At 38.7% G+C, this 23,428-nt stretch overlaps 2 protein-coding genes and 1 non-coding gene across 4 annotated transcripts in view; all 3 read left to right on the plus strand.

Annotated features, from left to right (window-relative positions):
* Positions 1-5,520, plus strand: part of MTHFD2L (methylenetetrahydrofolate dehydrogenase (NADP+ dependent) 2 like) — a 109,530-nt gene extending 104,010 nt beyond the window's left edge. For both annotated transcript variants that reach the window (XM_055139079.1, XM_055139080.1), the window contains one exon: positions 4,006-5,520. In XM_055139079.1, coding sequence (XP_054995054.1) covers positions 4,006-4,118 — 113 coding nt within the window. In that variant the 3' untranslated portion in view covers positions 4,119-5,520. The remainder of the gene's footprint in view (positions 1-4,005) is intronic.
* Positions 5,521-8,628: 3,108 nt separating this feature from the next.
* EPGN (epithelial mitogen) lies at positions 8,629-17,652 on the plus strand. Its single transcript, XM_004617871.3, has 5 exons — positions 8,629-8,671; positions 9,167-9,256; positions 14,449-14,569; positions 15,445-15,597; positions 17,519-17,652. The coding sequence occupies exons 1-5, from the start codon at positions 8,629-8,631 to the stop codon at positions 17,571-17,573; spliced, it is 462 nt and encodes a 153-aa protein (XP_004617928.2). The 3' UTR covers positions 17,574-17,652.
* Positions 17,653-22,765: 5,113 nt separating this feature from the next.
* LOC129405270 (U6 spliceosomal RNA) lies at positions 22,766-22,873 on the plus strand. The gene has a single exon (XR_008630451.1). It is a non-coding gene; the product is annotated as a U6 spliceosomal RNA (small nuclear RNA).
* Positions 22,874-23,428: the final 555 nt, after the last annotated feature.

The following is a 23,428-nucleotide window of genomic DNA, read 5'->3' on the forward strand; positions in this document are numbered from 1 at the left end:
AATAACATGTATTAGCCCTAATATCACTTGTATCACTTGTCATCCCATTGTTCATTGATTATTTTGAGCGGGTACTAACAATGTTTCCATTTGTCCCTGTTGTGTGCTAGTGTAGCCCCATGGCATCTGCTCTCATATTTCCTAAATAAAACTATTTTACTTAAGTCAAATAATTAAGGGCTGGAAAGATGGTGCAGCAGGTAGAACACTTGCCTTGCATGTGGTCGAGTCGGGTTCAATTCCTGGCACCCCATATGCCTCCCCGCTTCCCCAGCCCAGACCTGCCAGGAGTGACCCCTAAATGCAGAGCCATGAATAATTGGTGAACACTGCCTGGTGTGGCCCTCAAGCCAACAAATCAAACAATGAAATAAAGAGTAATCATGTTCCCAGATCAGATAATTTACCAAATCTCTCCTCTCCCCCATGCACTCCCCAAAACACGTACACTCTACTTTGGGCCTGCAGGGGAAACCAATATACAATCTGCAAGGGTGGGGTGGGCCCTGGGCGTGGCCACTCAGTAGTGCTCAGCTCCATCATCTAGCAGCTCCATAATCTGGCAGTTCCATCATCTAGCAGCCCCATCATCCAGCAGCTCCATCATCCACTAGCTCCATCATTCAGCAGCTCCATCATCTGGCAGCTCCATCATCTAGCAGCTCCATGACCCAGCAGCTCCATCGTCTGGCATTTCCATCATCCAGGAGCTCTATCATTCATCCATCATCCAGCAGCTCCATCATCCGGCAGCTCCATCATCTGGCAGTTCCATCATCCGGAAGCTCTAACATCCAGTAGCTCCATCATCCAGCAGCTCCATGACCCAGAAGCTCCATCATCCAGCTGCTCTATCATCCAGTAGATCCATGACCCAGCAGCTCCATCATCCAGCAGCTCTATCATCCAACAGCTCTATCATCCAGCAGCTCTATCATTGAGTAGTTCCATCATCCAGTAGCTCCATGACCCAGCAGCTCCATCATCCGGCACTTCCATCTTCCACTACCTTCTCCTCCCCATCTCCATCTCTACCATCCCCTCACAATTCCCACCATTCAACTCCGTGGCTAGTCATCCTCCTTCCCCACTGCCCATCCTCCAGCTCCATCATCTTTTCCACTGCTCCACTATTCATCCCCACCTCAGGCTGACCATCTGATTGTGGTCATCCCCTAATTCCCTTGAGGTGCCACTGGCCTCTGACTTCTTTGCTTATAAAAAATATTACAATGCACTGCTACATTTAAATAAGGTAACAATATGAAAAGATAAAATAATGTTAAAATATAAGGATGTGCAAAAATAATACTAAAGATGTAAAGGCATATGTTGATTTTTATTTATATAGAAGTGTATATGAATGATAAGCCGCCTCCTGCCAGTGCCAGATAATCTCCTAATCGGCCATCCTCCAGATATCATGCCTGCTCCTCCCAGAAAGGAGCATAAAATGAGGCCCCCATAACCATGCCACCGGACTCTGCACCAGGGGTGCCCCAAGGGGGGCAGGTGAGAGCCCTCCCAGCTTCAAGGGACCCAGCCCCGGCAGCTGACCTCCACTACCCCACCATTGCCACGCTCTAGGCTGCTTTCCACACGCTCGGCCAGAGCCTTATGCATGAGTGAACATGTTCCTGGACACATCATCATAAAGGGAAATACACACACACACACACACACACACACATACACATATATGCCTCTCAGAGAGCCTGGCAAGCTACCAAGAGTATCCTGCCCACACGGCAGAGCCTGGCAAGCTCCCCGTGGCATTTTTGATATGCCAGATACAGTAACAATAACAGGTGTCATTCCCCTGACCCTGAAAAGAGCCTCCAATTGTTGAGAAAAACGAGTAAGGAGAGGCTGCTAAAATCTCAGGGCTGGGACGAATGGAGACGTTACTGGCTTCCGCTCAAGTAAATCGATGAACAATGGGGTGACAGTGATGACAGTGATATATGAACGAATAAGGGCTAGAGTGACAGTACAGTGAGTAGAGCACTTGCCTTGCACACAGCCAACCCCAGTTTAGTCTCCCTCATCCTATATTGTCCCCTGACCACCACCAGAAGTAATTCCTGAGCACAGAGCCAAGAGTAGCCCTGAACAGAGCTGAATGTGGCCCCAAACAAGCAAATAAACAAAAAGAAGTGCACATGAACAGACTTTTAAAAGGCAATGTGTTTAAATAATGCGGTTAATGACATAATATTATGATTTAAGGTATATTGTCTATGTAACTTTGAGTTATCTGGAAAGAGCTGTTATTCTTATTCTCATGATGAAGCAATAAACATGTAGGTCAATGCAAGGAACCACTTACCTGTAATATTATGGGTGTGAAAATATTTTTAAATAAAATGTGCTGAAATTCTTGCCTGCCTGTTTGCTTGCTTGCTTGCTTTGCTACTTTCCTTCCATTTTGGTGCCACACTTGACTGTGCTCAGGGTTTACTATAGACTCTGCTCAAGGGTCACTACTGGTGGTTTCAGTCACTGTATGCATGGTGCCAGGGATCAAACTGGGGTTGGCTGCAAGCAAGGCAAGCACCTTAACTTCTGTACTCTGCTCTCTCTCTCTCTCTCTCTCTCTCTCTCTCTCTCTCTGAAATTATCTTCCAGTTTTCTTGTGTATTCACTGAATAAGAAGTCTTTTATCTTAGAACAGATGTACTTATGTGTTCAGTAATTCAGCTGATTTTAATGGTTTTATTAGACACAGTAGAATATACTACCTATACCTGCATGATGCTATTATTATAAGATTTTTCTACTTTAGTGAATGGTGGACATTAAATTATCCATATTCTCTCCCATCCCGAGTGACCCTCTAACCATCATTGGAGATGTGTGCTGAAAGTAAAAAAAGGACCAAACATAATGACCTCCAGGTATCCATATTTCAAACCATAATGCCCCAAAGAAGAGAGAGAGTAAAAAGGAAAGTGCCAGCCATAGAGGCAGGTGGTGGGGTGTCGGCAGTGGGAGGGACACTGGGGACATTGGTGGTAGGAAATGTGCACTGGTGGAGGAATGGGTGTTCGATCATTGTATGACTGAAACTCAATCATGAAAACTTTATAACTGTATCTCACGGTGATTCAATTAAAAATAATAATAAAAATTAAACAACTACAAATAAAAAAATTATCCATATCCTATAGTCACTTTGTGACCTATAGCATGTAGTTTAGAAATAGTTAAATGGAATTACATGTAATTGAACATATTAGTAATAGATTTTCATCGAATAATTGAGTTGTGTGAATGTTTAACCTGTACTTTTGACTTAATGTGTTTTTCAGTAATCATTAGCTGTTCACAGAAGTGTTTGTCCAAGTGTGTATTATGTGTGTCATATAGCCTACTTTGTCTAAGGATGATTTTGATGTTGAAAAACACACTGTATTTGGTTGGCAGAAACATGGAGACCATTAAGCTGATTCATCTCTAGTAGAAGGGAATCAAAATCTAGTTTTCATAATGTTTACAAAATCAAAAAGCAAACCAGTTCCAAACAGACAGCTGGGATTTAAGCTACAGCCCATCAGTAACTTACTTAGCTTCTGCCTTTTCTGTATAAAACTTGCCGTCTGGGGCTGGAGCAATAGTACAGCAGGTAGGGCATTTGTTTGCCTTGCATGAGGCTGACCCAGGTTTGATTCCCAGCATCCCATAAGGTCTGCTGAGCACTGCCAGGAGTAATTCCTGAGTGCAGAGCCAGGAGTAACCCCTGTGCATCGCTGGGTGTGGCCCGAAAGAAAAAAAAAAAGAAACAAACAAACAAAACACTTGCCATGTGGCTCCGGTGCAGTGGCGCATTCCTAACCACTTCCTTCCTGTTTGGCACTTTTCAGTTCAAAATGGATATAAGTAAACTCAGACAGACTCTTCCAATTTTTGGTTAGTTTCCACTTATCTTTCAACGGTTGTTTACGTTTGAAAATAACGATCTCAGAAAATCAAAGTCAACTAAGTATGTTCTGTTTCTTCCATCAGCGGTTAAGAAGAAGGCCAGCTTTATCACCCCGGTTCCGGGAGGCGTGGGGCCCGTGACAGTGGCGATGCTTCTGAAGAACACCCTGCTGGCAGCCAGAAAAGTCATTTATTAGATCCCACGAGAGAGTGAAGCGCATTGAAATCACGCCATTTATTTCACGAATAGCAATACCTTTATATTTTACTACAGAACTATTTATTCGTACATCATATTTATTTTTTCATTTGTGGGAATCATTGCAGATCAGCGGACTCACCCAATTTTATGCATTTCCGGCAAATGGATTTTGAGTTTTAGAAAAAATACAAAGCAGCATCGATGAACAGTGTTGATATTTGTTTATTCTGTGAATACTATCTGTCCATAACAATAAAACAACAAAGGGCTCATAGGAAATGAATGTATTTTTGACACAATTAATTATCACAGTGAGTTTTCAGCAATTTTTTTTAAGAAGCCGATGGGCATTCATATAAGATACAATTTTTTTCGTTAGCCTGCCCAATATGTACATATCTTATATTTTACAACATACATTAAAAAAAGACCTTACGTGCTAAAAGAAATATGAAGTAGTAAAATAAATTCATGATCTCATAGATGTCCTAAGTTTATCCTATAGGGTTATACTAAAGAGAAACAGTGTTCTACTTTAGGAATGAAAAATACATAAGGAAGGCAAAAACTGCAGTGCTGCTTGGAAAGCAAATGATGATTTCAGTTGTGAATAACTATCATAGTAAAAATGTAATCAGAATGCGTTAGGTTTATATGTAATTTTCTTTGTTTTTCCAGAAAAATATTTGGGCAATGCCTTTGTTTAGAAAAAAATATCCAAAATATATATAAATACAAACTAAGATTGGCACTTTTTACTCAAATATTCAGAAAGTTTGATGTAGGGACAGAGAGGTAGTACAGAGGTTAAAACAGTTCCCTTGCACATGGCTGTCCCCTGTCCATCTTTGGCATCACATATAGTCCCCCAAGGACTGCCAGGAGTATCATCCCTTAACACACCAAGAGATATGATCCTGTGCCCTCCTCCCCCCCCCCCACCATACACACACTCTAGAAGAAAGATACAAGGTAGCATGATTGAGGACTTCATTAAAAGTTGTTTCTGTTTGTTTTTCAAATCATAAATTTAATGGATAAACTTGACTCTTCGATTATGACAAAGCTAAGCCTTAGGAGATGACTAAAATTCTACTGCTCTGTTGTCCAAAATCCTTTCTTCTTCTTTCTTATTGTAGCTTTTGCTTCTCAAAGTATGTGCTCTACTTATAATAACAATTTAAATTAGAAGTACTTGTGCATTTCAGCTGAAGAGTCTTTTGAGACGACTCTATTCATGTTCTTTCATGCCCCTGACCCAGTTTGTTTCTGAACTAAAAATGATTCTTACCAAGGCATGTCTTCACCAGTGTGTACTTTTGATCATGCGTGTGAAATAGACTAGATGTTTATAACGAATAATATTTCAACTGAATAATAAAAGCATTTTGAAGGAGGATTGTCTTCTTCTTCTTTCTTAAGTATCCTTAGGTTTTAGGTGTTAACAGCACAGCCCACCGTGTGCCAACACGACTTGTTTTCTGGCACTGCCTGGTCCTCTGAGCATCACCAGATGCAGCCTGGAAGACCCCGGCACGGCCAGGGTGACTGAGTCTCGGAGGGCAAAGCAGCATCACATGTTCCAGCCCTTTCATGGACTCACTGGCCTTCTTGGCCAAGAATCACAGTTACCCCCAGCCCAGCACCACTTGGAAGCACACCCCTCTACAGTGTCTGTGTCTTAGAAATAAAGACATTGATATGTGGGGCCACCACCCCTGCCAACAGAAGCCACTATTAGCTATGAGAGTTTGATTCTTTGTAAGCAGTTTCTGCATGAAATAATCATCAATCGTGCAAAAGGGGATTAATCTAGGAATATATACACAAATTGTTTTCATAAATAGTTTTTTGAATCTCACAGAAGTAGAAATAGAATATGTAGTTTTGACCGGAGCCGCGGCACGAGAAGCAGACCCTCCGCGCCTATTGACTGTGATCCTGAGGTCTCCTAACCCATTTTGGCACCAGAGCGGATTCTTGCAGCCATGCATTTTGATTGTGAACTGAGCTACAACCTCGTGCAGCCCGGGGAGGGATTTTTTTCCCTCTCCACCCCATTTTTCTGAGCGAAAATGGCGGCAGCGGTAGCAGCCACGTGGTAAGAGCCACCCTCTAAGACCCCTCCACCAGGAGGTAGGACTTTCTTTAGAGACATAGCCTGTAGGTGGTCCTGGGAGGGGGAGTGTTCCCGGCGCGCCTTCCGCCCAGAGATGAACCTGAGCCGCGGCACGAGAAGCAGACCCTCCACGCCTATTGACTGTGATCCTGAGGTCTCCTAACCCATTTTGGCACCAAAGCGGATTCTTGCAGCCATCCATTTTGACGGTGAACTGAGCTAAAATATTAGAAACCCAAAACCGCGCGGCCACTATTGCGGCCGCACGGACTCAAAGTCTTCACTCTTAGCAATGAAGAGAAATTATTAGATGATGCCTATTCAGCAGGCCTGATTGTTGGGGAAAATTTCCAATCAATAATAGTGAGTTCTGTATGGAAATATGGAATGTACTCAATATATATAGAGAATAATGGGAATATCATTAGCTACTTAGATGGGGTGGGGTGGGAGGGGGGTGTATTGGGGTTCTTGGTGGTGGAACGGGTGCACTGGTGAAGGGATGGTGGTTTAATCAGTATTTGACTGTGACTTAAACCTGAAAGCTTTGTATTTTTTCTTCTTTTTTTCACGGTGGTTCAATAAAATATTTCTTTTAAAAAAAATAGAATATGTAGTTTCATTTAAAGTCAAGGACTATATATATATATATGTATATATATATATTTAACTTTAAAAAGGTGACTCCTGAAATAAGTGATTCCCTATGCCATAGGAATCATAAGTTCAACAAGTATATTATTTTCCCAAAGACCAAAATTCAAGTTTTAATAAAAGAAAGGCTCCTTTCTGATAAATTTTCTGGGTCAGTGTGGTGTAAATGAAAATCTCTGTGGGCTTATTTAAATAGATTCCGAAGATACAAAAAATATGAGCAAATTGAAATTCCATGTTAAATGGCATATCAGCAAAACATGTTAATAAATTGCAGTAATTTGTGAGAAGGGAAAAATATATGGTCAGCCCTTATAGTCACAAAATGTCACAGTAATAATTACAGGTTTTGATCTCTTTTAAATGGCACTTTGATAACCATAAGATTAACAGAGAAAAATGGGAATATTGTCTCAAATTGAAAACTTTCTATTCACAGAAATTCATAGTAGGGGCTGGAGCAATAGTACAGCAGGTAGGGCGTTTGCCTTGAATGCGGCCGACCCGGGTTCGATTCCCAGCATCCCATATGGTCCCCTGAGCACCGCCAGGGGTAATTCCTGAGTGCAGAGCCAGGAGTAACCCCTGTGAATAGCCGGGTGTGACCCAAAAAAAGCAATTTAAAAAAAAAAAGAAATTCATAGTCATACCAAATATTTTCTCTTAATGCAGATTTTAGTATTGTTAATGTTGTTAAAATCATCCTTATATTGGTACTTTACTGGTTCTCTTCAAACTTTGGGGCACAAACTGATCTTAGATCATGGTAGTATATTTGATTGGCCCAGAAATATGTTAAACATGCAATATTTAAATATTTAAATATTAATATTTAAAATATGAAAATGTGTTCAGTAACTATACGAGAAATGTAAATGTAAATGTAAATGAGAACCATAGTCAAATTCGATTTTATCTGTTAAAAGTGCAATTCTCAGAAAGATCAAAGATTAAAAAGTGTTGCTGGTGATGTAGAGATAAAGAAACATGGTAGTGAGAGTGATACAGCATTTATAGAAGAGAGTATGGCATTTCCTTAAGTTAAAAACTGCACTATGATCCCCTGCCAAAAAAGAAATATATTAAATGGTATAATGACACTAAAGTAAATGTTACGCTATTTAAAAGAACTACTTGTATTGAATTTGTAGTAGCAAAACTAGCAAACATGAAAATGGAATATTAAACCTTCATTTTGGTATTAATCTATCAACTGATAAATTACAAAATCTATTAACCTACCATGGCACCTCATCTATAACAGAAGTAACAAAAAGACTGTAGTCTCGGGGATATTTCATTAACAGATTTAGCCATGACCTACTTGGCAAAGGACAAAATTCCAATTTTTTTCGGAACCCTGAACAAATTGCTAGCATCTTTGGAATTGGTCCAATTCTGTTCACCCTGATGGGGCTTTTCCTGGATTCAGATGCTTTTTTGTTGTTATAAGTCCTTTTACATACATGATTATGCCCACAGGTAACAGGAAACCAGTGTTTCAAAAGAAAGCTTGATCACATTGCCAGATAACACAGGTATCCTAAACAAGTGCGTGAGTGCCTGGAGGCTTTATGCCACTGCCAGAAGTGCATATTTTTTTGATTGGTAAGAAGTTCCAGATGACGCTTCATGAAATATAAATGCAAGAAAGCCTCAGTCAGCGCAATAGAAACCTGCTACCCGGCAGTCTGGGAGGATAAGAGAAAGGTACGATTGACAACTACAGGCAATGGCTTTTGGAGTTCCGATATCAGTCTACATTTTATTCAATGGTAAGTAAATTTCTTTTCACTTTGTTAATTTGGCATGAGTATGACGAATGAATGGAGCTTATCTTCTCTGAATTAGTGAGCATTTGACTTTTAGCAGGTGCTTGTGACAGAGTTCTGACTCAGGAAATCTGTGAATTAATTTAGTTTCTTGGGTAATAACTAGGTTCCTCTTCAGATATGTTTTGGCTCCCTTTTTTGGGAGAACCTAAAACATGCTTTATTTAATCAAAGAATAGTTGATCCAGATTGAAAACACAGTAACATATTTGTATTGAATTGGTGTATAAATGCATTCACACACTCTGAAAAAATTAACCTGCTTCTGTTTTATATGATGTTGCCAAGGGAATTGGCATGGAGGTGAAACTGTCAGGTAATTGGAGAGGCTTTGGATTTCAAATGTGAATGAGTTAGAAATAGACCAGCAGTGAGGTTACCCTGTGGCTTGTACACAGAAGACACACCGGTTCAGAGCGTTCTCTTTCCTTCATACAGCAATGACAACATTGACCGGGCAGGCAGCGGTGACAGTGTTCCCCCAAATCACAGCCCAGCAAAGTAACTGGACAGCTAACAAAACAGAAGGTATTGTCTTAGCGCTTTCGTATTTCTTGTGACTCTTTTCTTTCTATCTCTTGGGAGAAATTTTGACAGTGCTCGAAACAACGGTGGAAATGTGTAAATCTCTGTAAAGTTTAGTCACCTCCCTGGGCAAGATGCTATTCAGTGGAAGCTACAGGTCACCAAGTTTGTGTTTTTAGAAAAAGGCAAAGGATTTTTATGCTCTTCAGCGAAACCAGAGCATGAATTTGTCTTTTGAAAAAGAGGATGTAAAGCAACTGAGGGAAAGAGACTTGAGTTGAATGTAAAACAGACCACGTTTTCCTACTCGATTCCTCACAGGCTCCCACTATGCCAGGCGTGTCTGCAGGTAGTCTGTCCCTCTTCTGGCATTCTTAACGAGTGACATCATATTTTGATTTGTGATTATACGCTTTGCTGCCAAATGAATTTAGTTACGAGATGAAGAAGCTTTAATCCACTTTCTCTTATCTTTGGAAAGATCTTTCTCTTGTTTGTTTTTTCAGGGGAAGGGGGTCGGTCGGGGTGGGGGGGTTGTTATTAATAAGAGCTTTCTGTCCTCACCACTTGTGACAGACAAATAGTGTTTTCTTTCCTACATTATTATTATTAGAATAGATCTGGCTGTTAGGATAGATCTGGGCATCAGCGTTTTTTCAAACCTGCTTGAACTCTTAGAGGTGAACTTGGAAAGCACACCTAGCTCACCCAGCTGGCCAAGTTCATGTCTAAGAGATGAACCTATGTTTGGGGTTGGCAGGGATTCTCGTGGAAATCACATGCAGACTCCTGATAGGAGAGTGGGTAATGTGGTAATGTGACAGCACAGAGCAAAGGGCACATCATGCGCTGAGTGCTAGGCAGGTACAAGGGCAAGGCAAACATGTCACTGATGATATGAAAGAGTACTACTTATGTATTTCTATTTTACCAATGATTTTGAATGTTCACATATTTACTAGAAATATGTTGTCCAATTTAATCTTGTGAAAATCTAGCAATTTGAAAAGTAAAATTAGTGTGGGATTTTAAAGTGACTCCTAGTCAGCTTTATGTCTTCTGAACCCTTGAACAAAGATGAAGGAAGTAGCTTCATTAGAAGGTGGTGACTGTTGAACGTTTTGGAGGTACAGCCAGTATCTCTCTGGTGAGAGACTTCACACAGTTCGTTCAGGTCACCTCACACAGTTCTCTTAGGTCACCTTTTTCTTCCCTTCATTATACTGCAACACTTTTCTCCAAGTTACAGGTCATGAGGACAGGAAAAGGGAGTTAAATATTTCATAGCTATAGTCTGTCCCCTTTTTATTCGTGATAACTTGAGTTTTCCCTTACTTTTTATTTGACTTAAGAATGTGCATCTTAGGACCCTATGTATAAATGAGCCTCTAATAGTCTTTTCCTTGGAGAAAAGTTAACCCTCTTTAATACACCATTCCTTTGGCAGTATCTTCTTTCAGGTCTTATGTATTCTAGCAAATCTTCTTCTTCCAGAAATCTTTATTGAGCTTACTTAGTCCTAAAGTAAGAAGAATCTAGCCTAGTTTATACTGGGAAATGCACACTGTCTCAGAGAGGTACTATTAAAATGAGCATTAGATTTACCATTCTATAAAATAAATGTGACTTTTAAGCTAATCTATGTTTTCTCAACAAAATGAACATTGTATCTTGTTGGTGTGTTAGTGCCAAAAGATTTAGTATTTTCAATGTTAAAAAGTATACATTTGGGGACTAGACAGATATTACAGTGGTTAGGGCACTTGCTTTGCATGCGACTGACCCAGGTTTGATCCCCAGCATCCCATATGGTCCTCTGAGCACCAGTAGAAGTTCCTTCTTATAGGAAGGATCTTAGTATAAGACTAAGTTCTGCCCCCGCCCAAATAATTTTAAAAATAAAAAGTGTACATTTTTAGATTTGTTTTCTTTCCTAAAAACAAATAAGTAGGGTTATCTTAGTCTAAGGCAAATGTAGTGATACGTGGTAACTAGAGATGAGGAAATATGTTTATTAATAGCAATAACAAAATGCCACTAATTTCTCTTGAGAAAAATTATGAATTAGTAATTAAAGTAAACCCCTCAAATTGTGTGGCTTTACCTGAGTCACCCCTACTATACAACTCTCCTCAAATGGTATAGGTATGTTTTTAGTCTAACGGGGAGTCTAGAACAAGCACCTTGAAATATATACATTTTACTGCACCACAGCCTCTCACAATGAAACATTTAATATGGAAGATTCTCGACACTATGCTACAAAAGTTTTGCTCCATATATGAATTCAGTGCATAGTGATTTTTTTAAAAACCCAATAACCAGGTTTTTTAATTCCTAAACCATGACTTTCCCCACTGTTATAATAATTCCTCTTAGCTGAGTAGATTTGAGAGAGGGGGACACACCAGGTGGTGCTCAGGGGTCACTCCTGCCTCCGTGCTCAGAGATCATTCTCAGTGGTGTTCAGGGGACCAAATCTGGGTCAGCCACATTCAAGGCAAGTGCCTTAACCCCTGTACTCTCTTCCTAGTCCCATGAGTACATTTTTTAATTAATATTTTAAGATCTTGTCTTAACTTTGTTAAGCATGAGTCATACATTATTTCTGGATTCCTCTGTCGGTTACAACAATGCTTCTTTAAATCAGCTACACATGGCAGTGATATGGAAAAAGAGGAGTCTCACCTTACTCCTCTCTGGGAAGGAAGAGAAATCAAGTTGATGATCTGATAAGTGTCCATCCAAATATTTCTAATTAAAAATTTCAAATATTTTCTCAGGTGTAAATAGGGGAATGAAAAAAGTTGTGCATAATCTATGCTTATTATCATTCTGACACACACACTTGGGAAACAGTGTTCAAAGTAACCTGCTAATACTACAATAAATGCTGCCACCTTTCGGCAAACATATCTATATCTCATTATGTGGCTTCTAGAGAATGGAAAAATTATCTGTCCAACTCCACCTTCTAATTGATGAATGATTTATCTAAATGATATCAACCCAACCCTTGTGAATGTAACCTGCCAACAGACTCAATCAGTAGTTCCAAGGATAGAGCACCCAAGTAATATTCTTAAAAATAAAAATCTCGTTTGTGTTTTATTTGTTGTTGCCTTCATTTCTCTACCTACCACATGAGTAATGCTATTTGGTGTTTGTCTTTCTCCATCTGACTTATTTCACTTAGCATAATGACCACATTTCTTCCAGGATGTTGCAAATGCAAAATTTCATACTTTCTTAGCTGAGAAGCACTTCATATTTGCGTATGTGCATGTGTGTATGTGTATGTGTGTGTGTATGTGTGTGTGTGTGTTTTCACATCGTCAACATCTTCATTATCTACTCATCTGTCAATATTAGGTACGTAGCTGTTTCCTTATCTAGCATTATAAATAGTTCGGCGATGAACGCAGTGGTCATATATATTTTCAAATTAGAATTTTTATATTCTTTGGAAATTCAGAAATAGGATGGCTGGACTGATATTTCCATTTTTTAAAATTCTTTTATTAATTCACCATGTGGAAAGTTACAAAGCGTTCAGGTTAAAGTCTCAGTTATACAATGCTCAAACACCCATCCCTTCATCAGTGCACATATTCCACCACCAAGAATCACGATACTGATATTTCCATTTTAAAGTTTTGAGACATCTCTATACTCTTTTCCATGGAGATTATACCAACTTCCATTCCCATTAACAGTGAACAAGAGTTTCCTTTTCTCTACTTCCTCACAAACACCTGTTTCTTTTCCATCTTACCCATTTTGAGGGTGCCACACCAACTGTGCTCAGGGTTTATTCCTGACTCTTTGCTGAGGGATCACTCCTGTTGGTGTCGGAGGGCCATATGTGGTGCTAGGGACCGAATCTAGTTTGGCTGTGTGCAAGGCAAGTGCCCTACTCGCTGCTGTATCTCGCTGGCCCAATCGCTGCTCTATCTCTAGCCCAATTATAACCATTCTAACTGACGTGTGGTAATACCTCACAGATACCTCACACCCATTAGTGATTTTTATTTTTTTCCCACAATGATAAATAACGCTGAATGTCTTTTCTATTGGAGACAAATCTACAAAGACAGCTCTAAGGTTTACTGCTTTTATCTGGTTTTTTTTTTTTGAAGAGTTTACTGCTTTTACCAGCTTTAGGGGTATGGTTTTTATATTTAAGCCTTTCATATATTTTGAATTAATTTTTGTGTATGATGAAAGCTACTCTAGTTTAATTTTTGCATGAAATAACCTAGTTTTCCCAACACCATTGATTGAACAACACCACTTATCCATTTTATATTTTTAGTCCTTGTCTTAAATTGGTTGTCCATATTTGTGTGGGTCTATTTCTGGGCTTTCAATTCTGTTACATTGATATCTGTGTCTTTAGTCAAACATTATGCATGGAGTTTTTGTGTGATTGTAGCTTTGTAATAGTAGTTTAACATCAGTAAGGAAATGTAATACTTCAATTTTTGTGCTTCACTGTAAGGATTATTATAGCAATTAAAAATAAAACAAGCCTGTAGAGTCTATTTTTTAAAATGGTAATTACTGGAGGATTAGAGTAATGGTGAGTGGGCAATACAGGTAAAAGGAGTCAATTGTATGGTTCTAGATGGAAGCTAGACTTTCACTGGTGATTATGTAGTATATACAGGTATCAAAATATAAAGCTGTAGACCTGAAATTGAAGAGAAAGAAAAAAAACAAATGAGTAGCAAAATAAAACACAGATGAACACTTGCATTATGAAGACAAAATGATGGGTACTAGAGAGGATCAGGGAATAACTCGAGTAAACAAGGTTTATTGTATAGTGGTGAATGGAAACTAGACTTTAAGTGGGAATCAAAATGTAGCGTATACTAGTACTTATTATAATGTTATATACCTGACACCTACACAATGTTATAAGCCAGTATTACTTCTTTTTGTTTGGGGTCTACACCAGGCAGTGCTTAGGAGCTACTTCTGACTCAGTGCTTGGAGGTCGCTCAGTAAGTGCGCTGTGTCTCAGGAGGGATCGGGCCCCAGGCTCTCTCATACCCTTAGAACTTTCTCTGTGGCTCAAATCAGTGTTACTTGGGAAAAAAATTAAAAGGCCTCTTTATTTGTTTTACAAATTCACTATGAAAGAAAGTATGTCCCATTTGATCAGTTAATCTTGTATCTCCTTTTCCTAGCTGACTACTCAGAGGGACCCATAGCCCTGAAGTTTTCACATCCTTGCCTGGAAGACCATAATAGTTACTGCATCAATGGTGTTTGTGCATTCCACCATGAGCTGGAAAAAGCCATCTGCAGGTATTTTAAAGAACTTTCCAAGTCCATAGATGAGTAGGTAGATTTATGCTTCTAGTTCCCCCTATGGTAAATTTCCACATCTTATCTAGTATAAAAGGTACATGATCTTAAACTGACTCACCAGCTTTATAGATGAACAGCTAAGAGAGTCTTTTTTCTAAACTACTTGATCCTCATTACCCCAAAATATGGCTATTTGACTTTAGCATAACCTGGGGGCTTGTTAGAAATGCAGAATCTATGTCCTACCTCAGAGCCACTGAGTCAGAATCTGCATTTTAACAACGTGCAAAGGTGATTCCAGGTTTGTTTGTTAGTTGTTTCATTGGTTTTGGGGTCACACCTAAAGGTGCTCAGGACTTACTTCTCACTCTGTGCTCAGGGTCACTTGTGGGACTTGGGGAACTTCAGGTATTGAACCCCACTTGGCTGACATGCAAGGCCAGCACATTACCTGGCGTACTATCACTCTGGCTCCAATTCCAGGTATTTTTTTTTTTAAAAAAGACTGCTTATAGGAGAAAATGAAATACATTATGACAAAAAATACCTCAGAAAATTCATTTCTAAGGCCACTAGTGAACATGTTAATGATTATTGATGATTATTGATCAGTGTAGTGGCGTCCTATGAATAAGTTAACAGTTTTCTAGATTAACTCATATTACTTTATCTTCTACCAATGAAGGAAGGTGCATTAATATGGCAGCTTAAGTTACTCTTGTAAATTATATAGCTTCTCAATACCTTCAAAAGTTTGGAGTTTATTTGATGTTTACCTCTTTACTTTCTAATAAATTGTTTTCATTCTTTGAAATTGGTCTTTATATTTCTGTCATGAGTTTTTAAAATGTACGTATTCTCTTTCCTTAAAGGTGTTTTACTGGCTATACTGGAGAAAGATGTGAGCATTTGACTTTAACTTCATATGCTGTGGATTCTTCTGAAAAATATATTGCAATTGGGATTGGCGTTGGATTATTATTAAGTGGTTTTCTTGCTATTTTTTACTGCTACATAAAAAAGAGGTATGAAAAGAGACAAAACATAAAGTCACTGAAACTCATTTAGTTCACAAATTCTTGCTAAGCACCCATGATGTGCCAGAATTGACGTGTATAGTTCTTTAGTGAAAATGTGGCTGTCGATCTAGCAAATCTCTACCAAGATGCTTGTTTTGATGCCTTTTCTTATAAATACAAGAAAGTGGTAAAAATTTACTTGAAGATCCAAGAGGATACCTCCAGCTTACAATTTCCTTCACCCTTATCTCATCCAAGTTGTAAGTGAGAAGAACAGGAAGCCTCTATAGGAGTGCACTCTGAAGGTTCAGTTATTCACTCTTAAAGATTTAATGCTCAAAACAGTATCTGTCCTTCCCTAGAAGTTTTCATAATAAATGATATTCACAGTAAATAATTGTTGCATGAACAACTCAATAAATGAATCACATTTTTCCTGCAGATACCAACTGAGAATATATTTAGGAAATACTATCTTCTCTTGAACATTTCAGAAGGGATGGAGAGACAGTACAGGGTATAAGACTCCTTTATTACATGTAGTTAGACCCAGTTTGTCTAAGCCACTGATCTATTTCCCCCACCACCTTAATCTGCAGCACTACATAGGATCCCTTGAGTACCATCAGGAGTGATCCTTGAGCACAGAGTCAGGAGTCAGTAGGGACCCAAAACCAAAAGAAAAAAATTTTTTGAGAAATTAATCTTGTTCCATGAATTAAAAATTATGTATGTATTATTTTTTATTTCTGTCTTACCCACACTAATAATTTTTCCTTAGCTTCATATGATTAGTGAAAAGTCAAGAAATAATACAAGATAAACAGTAAAAATTATAAATATATTTCTCTTGCTACTTATATTTTATTGGCTAAATCACTAAATCATTTTACTGATCACCAAAATTGATTACCAAAGAAGAAAAATTTGTTTAATAATTGCAACTTAGAAAAGGCAAAATGTTAGGCTATTGTAAATTATATCTATAAATTCTATCATATAAATTTATGTCATATATTGATTGCCAAGAAAGAAATACCACATATCAATAAAAATATATAATATATGGCATGTGATATATCAATATCATGTATCATATAGCAATATCAAATATCATGACCAAGAAAGAAAGCAAAAGAAATCTTTTAAAGTTATATGACAGGTGTTCTAAGGTCAGATTGCTAGAAGTAGAACCTAAAATGGAAACTCTCTGCAAATGATTGGTCAAGAGATTTCTCTAAGATTAAACCTATAATGAAATAAAGGGAGCTAGAAAACCAGGGTAGCATTGTAGCACTGTAACCCCATTGTTCATCAGTTTGCTTGAGCAGGCACCAGTAACGTCTCCATTGTGAGACTTGTTGTTATTATTTTTAGCATATCGAATATGCCATAGGTAGCTTGCCAGGCTCTGCTGTGTGGGCGGGATACTCTCTCTCTCGGTAGCTTGCTGGGCTCTCCTGCAAGGCAAAGCCTAGCCGCTGTGCTATCACTCCACTCCAGGAAAACAGGGTAGAAACAAATACGAGGCTTTCCCTGAATTCTAGCTTCAGCGCGATTCCACAGAAAGGTCTAGAACATGAATGGCATGACAGATCTAGGAAGGCGAGAGATCCACTTTAGTTCCTGCATCAGTCAAGCATGATATGGCAAAATGTTCCTAGTAGCACAGGGCCTGGGTTTTCTCAGGAATCTTGAAATCGCTCTAGAATCTTCACAGTTCCCTGTCAGTCAAGCAATCCTCTCATGAGGATGTGCCGTATTACTCTTGATGCTGTATTACTATTAACCCGCAGAGCTGCTGGATGATGGGTCTACTAGTGTATGAGGGCCAGAGAGCAACTACTACTACTGGGCATTTGTATCATCACCAATAAGTCCTGCAAACTGTAGTCAATTTCATGTGGAAACCAATGCTCTGTTTCAGGTGTCTAAAATTGAAATCGCCTTACAACATTTGTTCTGGAGGAAGATCGCTATGAGACCTTTGTGAAAAGTCTTATCGAGGCATTTATAAAAATCAGTGGGGTCAAAAGTGAGAACTTCTTCCCTTGCTGATTGGACTTTAAAATAATGGAAGTTGGGCTCATAGTAAATGAGAGATTCCACCTTCATCTCTAGATTGCCGTCATTGGGTGCTATGGATGCCAAGTGGACAACTATGACGAAAGTCAAGTTCATCATGCTACTCTGGGTTTCTGGCTATTATAGTATGGTTATTGTTCTCACTGCAGAAAGACTGAGTTTTGTGTTTCTGAGCTTTGTGCTTTTGAGCTTCTGAGTTTTGAACACACTGGATGTGAGTTTTCAAGACAGTAATCAACATAACAGCAACTTAAAGCAGTGCCAAGCTTGAGTTCTTCATGTGTTTGCTTCCAATGTTCTCTACCTATGCCCAAAGATGCTGCCTTTGTGGTGTCTAAAATAATGTGACATCAACAGGTAAGATAACAGTGTTATGAACCTCCAGTGAAACAAGCATGAAGCTGAAGTCTAAGAAAAATGAAAATGCAACATTCAAGCCAAGCATAATTCATGCTTAGCTTGTGAAAATACTGCAACTTTTATCTGTGAAATATGAAATAAGCTCAAGAGTTTCTGATAGTTGAACGCTATCTGGATAATTGAGTCTGGAGAAGGCAAAACATTTCTGTTTGTCTGCGGATTATAAAACTCTATGTTGCACTCATTGGTCTTCAAATACTTATGTTCATCATTTCTTCCTAGTGTTAGTGGAATTACCATGTGACTAGCCATTTGGATCAATATCCTAGCCTTCTGCTAATAAATAAAATTCTGCAATTGACTGTGAAACAGAAACTGAAGAATTGAACATAGGAGTTTTTCACCAGTCAATAGCATGTGAAAACTTTCTTTACCATTTCTGGGTATTTGATACCGTATTTGCACACGAAGAATACTGAACAATGGTATAAATATTGGGGAATTAGGGTCCTTTAAAAACCATTTCTTTCATGTAATTCAAGTAGTCTTATGCAGGTCCTTTAATTTCTTTGGACTTCGGTATTTTTTTCCTATAAAGCTCTGCAGCTCTAGAATTTGTAAGTTTCTTATCTGTGCTGTAAGAAGGTTCTATCCTCATCCCAACCTCCATCCCCAACCCCTTCTGTAAGCCCCAAACATACCACCAGGTATTATTGGAGGTGCATATTTTAGTATTTTGTTTTGTAAAATAATAATTTAAGTTTAAAGAAATATTTGTGTTTAAAGAAAGTAAAACTGAAATTGAAGAATTATAATAAACTGACATCTTTCCTTTAGCGTCAACCTATAACTATGGAGTCAACCCTCCCCTAACCCCTCCTCCAAACACTGTGATATAGATAAGAAGAATAATTTTAATTATGAGACTGGTTAAAGGAAGTTCAAATCTAGATATTGATACGATGGCAGTCTCTTTAAAAGCCTTTTGTTTGTATGAAGTCATGAGTTTTCATTTAGTTCCCAACAAAAACTTAACATTCTGCTCTTCTTTAAGTGGAAAGTACTTCCCTTGCTTTGTTTTTCCTTCAGAAGGCATTTAGCGTGGAGGAAGTGCGCATCAGCACTTTCTGCATGCCCTCATGCAGTATGCAAAGGTTACATCATTCCCTGGAGTGGGGAGGTGAAGGTTCCTCCCAGTGATTCCAGGGACCGCACCTAGAAAGCTATGCTCTTCCTAAAGCATTTCCAAAAGGTGTTAAAAATCTGGGGAGAGTCCAGGAAAAAAACATAAAGCTTAATTAAGAATTGCCTCCTGGTAAAAGTGAACCCTTGCATCAAAACTACATTTTCACCTGACAAGTTATGGATCTATTAGATGAAGTAGGTCTTTTAGGAAAGAAATGATCACACGTTTTCAATATCTTTGATATAAAGCAAACTGGCCAAGGGGTTCATCAATTTTGTTTCTTACTGTCTCTTTCCTATGTCTGTCCTTCAATTCTTTGATAATACATTTTTAGGTCTTTCGTTTCCAAAAGCACTTCATTAGTTAGTTTGGAAACATGGTAGACGTGGAAACAAACTTTATAATTTAATTTTACTACTTGAAACACTAAAGCTATAAAAGAAATTGCATTATCTTTCTCCCGCTTAATTTTTTTAATGAAATTTTTATAACACTTGAACTGGATGAAACTGTCACGCAGTTTCTCCTTTAATGTTTTGTGGCATGGTACAAATAAAATTCTTTAATTTATATATGTCTACTTAATTGATGTGGAGGGGATTTTCATACATTATTTGTAAATAGAAAAACATTTCAGGAAAATATCAAGGCAAACACTAGCAAATTAAGCTTTTGGTGTTAACTATAAGGACAGCGCTTCTCTGCAGAATACCATGAGTAAACCATCTTACTTCTCTCAGTTGCAAAACGTAGCACATTCTCTGTGGTGTGGTGTAAATATTGATATCCGGCAACCCACACTCCTGGGAAGGATTACCAGAATCCTTCTTGCAAAATACCACTCTTTCTAGTTTACATCATGGCTCCATGACATCAGGATACTAACATCTGCCCCGGTGAACTGGGCATGTTGAAATTTAATTTGTCAGACTCTAGCTCTGCTAATCTAGTTGATCCCACATATCTGCCCAAACTTTTGGCATTAACCGAGTCATAACACATTCAGAAACATGTCTTCCATATGCAGCCTCATGTTTCTGCTTTTTCAATCATTCATTATACAGTTCAGAGTACAAAAGCTTAAGCAGTTAATATGGAACAAGGTAAATGTTCCATATTGTGGATAACACCCACAGCTTCCAAAATGCATCTAGAAAGATTGCGACTATGGTTATATAGTAACACAAACAATCGAAATATTTAGACACAGCCTAACTATATAAATCATGGACTTTGTAATTTTTATATTTCAGATGTTATTGGTAGTATATTCAATATGTTACCCAGATTGAAATTCAGGTTATGACACGGTTGGGCAAAACTTAACACTTTTTTTTTTTTCTCTTTAAGTAGTTGTTAGTTTAGCTTCACTTCCTTCTGGAAAGAATGGAATCTAGATCTATAAAATTGCACAAAATTTTGATTCTGTAGTCTTTTTACAAATCAAGTTGAGGCAACAGCGTAATATAGTTTCTACCTATGGGTACTAATAAAGTTAGAAAATCATTCTAATTATTTGAATCCACACTTTTGGTAACTGAGTCTTAAAGAAGGCAATCCATTTTATTTTCAAAGATCATGTTGTAGCTATTTAGGTCTGAGTAGATACAGTTGTTCTGAAAGTTCCGTACGATGATGCTTCCCAGAATTCTGTGGAAAAATATTAGTATTAGAGATTGTTTGCTCATTTGGGAAATTTTTTTCTAATATTTTATTGTGAAAAATTTTAAAAATGTATACTTGTATACCTATCACTCAGAAGCAACAGTTCTTTACATTTTTCCTATCACTTTTTCCTACATATAGTTGTGACAAATCATTTGAAAATGTACTACAGACATCATGATTTTTAATCCTATATGCCTTCTAGGTGAAGAATAAGGGTAGTCTGTATAATTACATATTGTAGCCACGTATAGTATTAGACCTCCAAAAATCAGCAACAATCCTTTAAAATGATCAAATAAAAATTGCTTTCTTGGTGAGCTTAGAGATCTAAGTGATTTGTATGCAAATAAAAAGTTCTTTTCCTTAAAAGATGTAAAATGGTGACCTTTGTCACAGATCAACCACAAAAACTCCCTGCTGTCACCTACAGAAATTGAGATATGCATGCCATCCATAGGTGGGGCAAGAGCAGATTTCAAGCCTGGGGAGAGACTGGATTGTAAAGCAACCTTGCTAAATCCTCAGGACTCAGGAGATGAGGTGATCACCAAGAAACACTTTATCCCTCTGTGGACAGTGATCATTTGACTCTGATGTCACCCGACTGGGCCACACTTAGTTTTGTGACTAGATGAGAAGTGATTTTTACCTCTGTGATAAATTCTCACGAATCTCCTTCAAATCACAATCATCCTTAATTCTACCTGTAGCCTTACATACACCTTAGATTAGTGTTTCTCCACTAGGACCCATGTGGCCTTAACAGGTCCCCAGAATATTCCATGGGAGTCACAGATGAAAAAATCACATAAGTGAGGAGACAATGGCATGAGATCAGGAGGCGGACAGGTATGGCGAGGCGGGTGGGGGCGCAAAAAAGTCAGAAGGGGTTTGGGAAACACTTCCTTAGACCGAAACAATAAATGGAAATGAACTTAAACCACCTGTGATGTAATGCCATCAGGCCGTGTGTTCATTTCATCCGGGCCCTTGGGAATGCTATTCTTTCTGTTAAGTGAAGTTAAACTCTCAAAGCCACCTCTTCATCCCCTCCTGCTAAGATGCTGGGTATAGAGAAGGCCAGGCCTCTTGGACACATCCAGCTCGCACACATTTTCATTGGCTTTTGTGGTGTTTGCTTTCAAAATATAAACCTGTATTTAGAAACCTTGATATTTAACACCACACACACACACACACACACACACACACACACACACACATACACAGCATTTTGAACTTAAAAACAGCATCCAGAAGGTATAAAGCCATGTTTACACAGCTTCGCTAGGATTGTACCTAGCCACCCTTAGCGACCCCTGCCTGCTTCTGTCACTGTGCGCCTGGCCAGGCCGCCTTGGGATCTTCCCTTCTATAGACTTACTGTACTCAGCTGAATTCCTCTGAGTCTAGTCATGCACATGCCTGTAGAGGGCCTTGTTGTACCGCAAACCACACCAGCCCTGCGCCTAATCTCAGCCAGACAGGTTGCCCAGGAATGTGCTCTTTAGGAGAACCCACACTCACCTGTAAGCTGGCAAGGGTGGCATCCCATGACTCAGACGGTGCCCTGCCCACGCCTTCAGTCACTCTCTGCTAGTCCTTGCCAGATTTGTTTTCTTAGTGCCCAGCCCTGCTTAGGTTACCTCCCTGGTCACTGACACCTTGCCGCATCCCATGTTTCCTGAAGATTCTTCTCTGGCAAGACCTTCCCACCGGAAATCAGGTGCTCCCAGACTTTCCACCCTTCTGTTGCAGACATCAGCTGCCCTTTGCTCCCCGAGTGGACCCTTCACATGCTAAGGCCTGTAGAATTTGAAGGCCGTAGGTGTTCCCACCACATATATTACCTCTTCATATCTGTCTTCCAAGATAGTGCTCACTTTGGCAGCACATATTTAAAAATTGGAATGATACGGAGAAGATTAGCATGGCCCCTGTGCAAGGATGACGCCCAAGGTATTAAACACTCCCCTCTCCTATCCCCCATGCAGGTTTCTCCTTGAGGAGCACTTATTTACAATATTATTTATTTTCAAATATTTATTTACAGTATTATTTACAAATATTATCTTTCTTTCCTTTTAATTCCCTGCGTATCCTTTTGATTTTATCAAGTCTCTTAAATGGTGCCTATATATTCCCACTTGATTTAGAATAATTTATGTCCTTTACTAAGGACCGTACATGGGACACAGTGCAAAGTGATTTATATACAGTGTCTCATTCTTTGCAGGCAGCCTGGAGCAAGTTATTGATTGATGGATTTTTGGAGGTTATCAGCCAGAGGCTAAATCCAAGCGCTATCCTTATCTAGGTGTGCTATTATCAAGTTTCTCAATTTTTCTTTAAAATTTTTTTAATTGGTTGATAATCTGCAGTTTACAAGTTTTTTAACCTTTCTGAATCCCAGTTTTGATATTTGGAAAAAAGGAATAATTGTTGTCTTCTAGTATGTTTGAGGGGCAAGTGTTCAATGATTGTTAGCTTTTTCTTATGGTCATTTCCCCACTTACCAGATTAAGAAACTGAAATGTA

Source organism: Sorex araneus, chromosome 5 (assembly GCF_027595985.1).
Source record: "Sorex araneus isolate mSorAra2 chromosome 5, mSorAra2.pri, whole genome shotgun sequence".
NCBI classification, from domain to species: domain Eukaryota; kingdom Metazoa; phylum Chordata; class Mammalia; order Eulipotyphla; family Soricidae; genus Sorex; species Sorex araneus.